The 3,728-nt window shown below is 46.6% G+C and overlaps 1 protein-coding gene across 1 annotated transcript; it reads left to right on the top strand.

Annotated features, from left to right (window-relative positions):
- Positions 1-1,559: 1,559 nt before the first annotated feature.
- Positions 1,560-2,725, top strand: LOC103180967 (actin-85C-like). The gene has a single exon (XM_007897160.2). The coding sequence runs from the start codon at positions 1,560-1,562 to the stop codon at positions 2,676-2,678; it is 1,119 nt and encodes a 372-aa protein (XP_007895351.1). The 3' UTR covers positions 2,679-2,725.
- Positions 2,726-3,728: the final 1,003 nt, after the last annotated feature.

Consider the following 3,728-nt stretch of genomic DNA (forward strand, 5'->3'; position numbering starts at 1 on the left):
ACTGGAGTCTAATGCACGTGAGTTGACAGAAACGTGGGGTAATCATGGAAGTTGGCATTGGCACAAAACAAGTAAATGAATCCAGAAAGTGTCTTAGGGCCTGGAACTAACTAACTAACTGAGCTCCAAGGAAACTGCAGCAGGCGATGATGAAAAAAGTTTTTATGAATCAGTGAACAAGGATTACGAGTGATTCGAATGTATTGATGGGCTGATACAGATGTTTGAATGCATTTATTATATGTGTTGATCCCATGTGGTTTGCTTAGCAGTGGCGATGGTCTATTTTAGATGTGTCTGATACAGAACGTTTCCTCTTTGCAGTAAGATGCAAGACTAGAGTTTATTAATGGAACCATCTATGGTGTTAGTTGCGTGGAAAGATAGTTTGGGCTGATACAGTGCTATGCCGTGATGCGATAGTTCACCTTTGCCAGTTGAAACTGAGTTGCCCTTTGAGCACCTCGCTGCTAATACAACCAACAAACACATTGGCTGTACTTTGACGGCGTTGGACAGAAATGAAGACTATCTGAGGTGCACATCGCGTGAAATATCGTTTTCATAGAATCATAGAATGTTACGACACAGAAGGAGGCCATTCGGCCCATCGAGTCTGAACCGGAAGTCACTCCGCGCATTAAACAATTTTTTTTTGGGGGGGGGGAAATACACTAATTTCTAGCGATAAATGCAAAAGAGAACTGCAGGCGTCCTGGATAGAAAAGAAAATACAACAATAAAAAAAAAAACCCCACCACACAGGAAAGTGGTCGCCTGGTAGTGAATTTAATAATTGGCCTTTCACTACTTCACATATCGGGTTTTACTAAAGCTGTTCCTTTCTTATATGGAGAAAGGAGTCCTGCAGCTCAGTGGTTAGAGCACTCGCTTTGCAAGCGAGAGACCTGAGTTCAATTCCAGGCAGAGGGCCAAACCTCGGGCAAGTTTCCTTACTCCACACAGAGCCCTAATAATAATCCCTCCAAAACCAAAAACAATAACAAATTGGTCATTTTCAATCCACGACTGTTTGCGGGACATTGCTGTGCGCCATCGGCTGCCGCGTTCGCCCACAAACACACATAATAATAATAATAATAATAATAATAACAAACACACAGTCAATTCACTTCACAGTGTGTTCTGCGAAGCGCTTTGGGACGTCCTCCACGACGTGAAAAGCGCTATATCAAATGCCAGGATTATTATTATTATGATGATGATATGAGGTCCTGACTGTACGTTTCGGAAGGCGTTGCATTATTCCCGATGTATAATAATGGCTAAAAAAAAAAAAAAAAACCCCCTCCAGGACGTGGTGAGGGAGAGGTGTGATGGTTACTTGGACGTTGCTACATGACGCGATATTATTGTGCCCTCATAATTCTGAGCAAAATGGTCACAATTGAACCACGTACAACTCCCAGAAAACATTATAAACGCGGACAGGACGTGTTACCCGCTCACTGCCGTTTGAGCAGCGTTAAGAACGACATCTCAGGCGGAGGTTTTTTCTTTTCTTTCGCTCCTTCCCGGACCTCAACACCTCGTGACAAATGGAGCTCCAGACCGCTGTGGTGATCGACAACGGCTCCGGTCTGATCAAGTCGGGTATCTCGGGAGACAAGGAGCCTCGATCCATCTTCACCAACGTGATCGGCAAACCCCGGCAGAAAGCCCTCATCATCGGGGCCGGACAGAAAGACTTCTACATCGGCGAGGAAGCTCAAGCCAAGAGAGGGGTCCTCTCCATCAAGTACCCAGTGGAACATGGCATCGTCACGTCGTGGGACGACATGGAGAAGATCTGGAGGTACGTCTACGACAACGATTTGAAGATCAAGTCCAACGAGAGACCTGCTCTGATGACCGAGGCCCCTTTGAACCCTCTGACCAACAGAGAGAAGATGTGTCAGATCCTCTTCGAGGGGTTTGAGTTGCCAGCCATGTACGTGGCCATTCAGGCGGTCCTGGCTCTCTACGCCTCCGGGAGAACGTCGGGATGCGTGATGGACAGCGGAGATGGAGTGACACACACCGTGCCCATCTACGAGGGTTACTGCCTGCCCCACGCCGTGCTGAGGCTGGAGCTGGGAGGCCGAGACCTCACCGAGTACCTGGTGAGGATCCTGACGGAGAGCGGGGTCTCCTTCGTCAGCACGGCGGAGAAGGAGATCGTGAGGGACATCAAGGAGAAGCTGTGCTACGTGGCCGTGGACCTCCAAGCCGAGATGTGCAAGAAGCCCTGCGACGTGGAGAAGGACTACAAGCTCCCAGACGGGCAGGTCATCAAGATCCAAAACCAACGCTTCCGTTGCCCAGAGACTCTCTTCATCCCGGCCAACATCGGCATCGAAGCGCCGGGCATCGACAAGCTGTGCTTTAACACCATCATGAAATGTGACATTGACCTGAGGCGGGAGCTGTACGCCAACATTATCCTGGCGGGGGGCTCCAGCATGTTCCCATGTTTGGATGAGCGCATGTTGAAGGAGATGACCAAGATGGTACCCACCGGCACTCCCATCAAGGTCTGCGCTCCTTCTGAGAGAAAATACTCCGTGTGGATGGGAGGCTCCATCCTGTCTTCTCTTTCCGCTTTCCAGCAAATGTGGATCTTGGCTTGCGAGTACAAGGAAGTGGGCGCCAACATCGTGCACAGAAAGTGTTTCTAAAATGTTTTAAAATCCTACTGTATTTAACAAAGAGAAAAGCAAAGTACTGACAAAATAAAAGTGCGACATGATTGTGGAAAAAAAAAAGAGACTTGCCTGGTTAATGTGTTGGCTGTCCTTGCAATTTTAAATGTTACTTGTTTTGTATATTGTATATAGCGGATGGGTTTCTGTCATACAAAAGAGTACGCAGATCCTTGACACTGGTTAATAATAATAATCCTTGCATTTGATATAGCGCCATATCGAGTCGTTGAGACGTTTCAAAGCGCTTTACAGAATATATTGTAAAGTGGTTTGACTGTATTTTGTGGGCGAAATGCAGCTGCCAATTGCGCACAGCATTGTCCAACAAACAGTCGTGGATTGAGTAACCAAAAACATTTCTAGACAATCAATCGGGTTCCTCCTTACTGCTCGGTAAACAACGACACGTGGAGTAAGAAAACTTAACTAAGCTTTTGCTCCACTCTGGGACGCTACTCTGCATGAAGGGGACTATTTAAATGCAGGTTATTGTTGTTAAAAGCTACCTCTGGCTCACACATGTTGATTCTCAAACTGCCTGGACTTGGCTGATTTTGCATGTTTTCAGTTCATACACCGGTGCATCAAATATTGATAGTCCCAGGTACTGTAGGAGGACATGGTATGACACTTCCTCACCCCACTTCCCCGAGGGCTGCAAGGGGATGTGGTGCACCCCTCCCCCCAAGTGACCATTTTGCTTTGTCACATTGATGAATCAACTTGTGTTTAACACAAAAAAAATACAGAGGCCAAAATCACTCACTTTATGTGATCCGATGCGCATGTTTTCTGTGCTTGTTATAGTGGAGCTTTATTATCATGTATTATCATACGTCATTTCAGCAGCATCTTCTTTGCTTGGTCTCGGATTGTTTCAGATTGGCTGGATGCACCTGTGAGACATAACGGTTTCTTTCCCTCGTGTGTTGGCAGTCAAGTCGCTGGTATCGTAGTACTGTCATGCAGACGCTGTTCTCTTATCTGAATCAGTTGTGTTGTGTGTAGTAATATCCTATGACC

The sequence above is a fragment of the Callorhinchus milii genome, unplaced genomic scaffold, assembly GCF_018977255.1.
Source record: "Callorhinchus milii isolate IMCB2004 unplaced genomic scaffold, IMCB_Cmil_1.0 Scaffold11, whole genome shotgun sequence".
NCBI classification, from domain to species: Eukaryota; Metazoa; Chordata; class Chondrichthyes; order Chimaeriformes; family Callorhinchidae; genus Callorhinchus; species Callorhinchus milii.

Excerpts from the sequence above, each read along its gene's own strand:
- LOC103180967 (XM_007897160.2), top strand. The coding sequence starts at position 1,560 with ATGGAGCTCCAGACCGCTGTGGTGATCGACAACGGCTCCGGTCTGATC.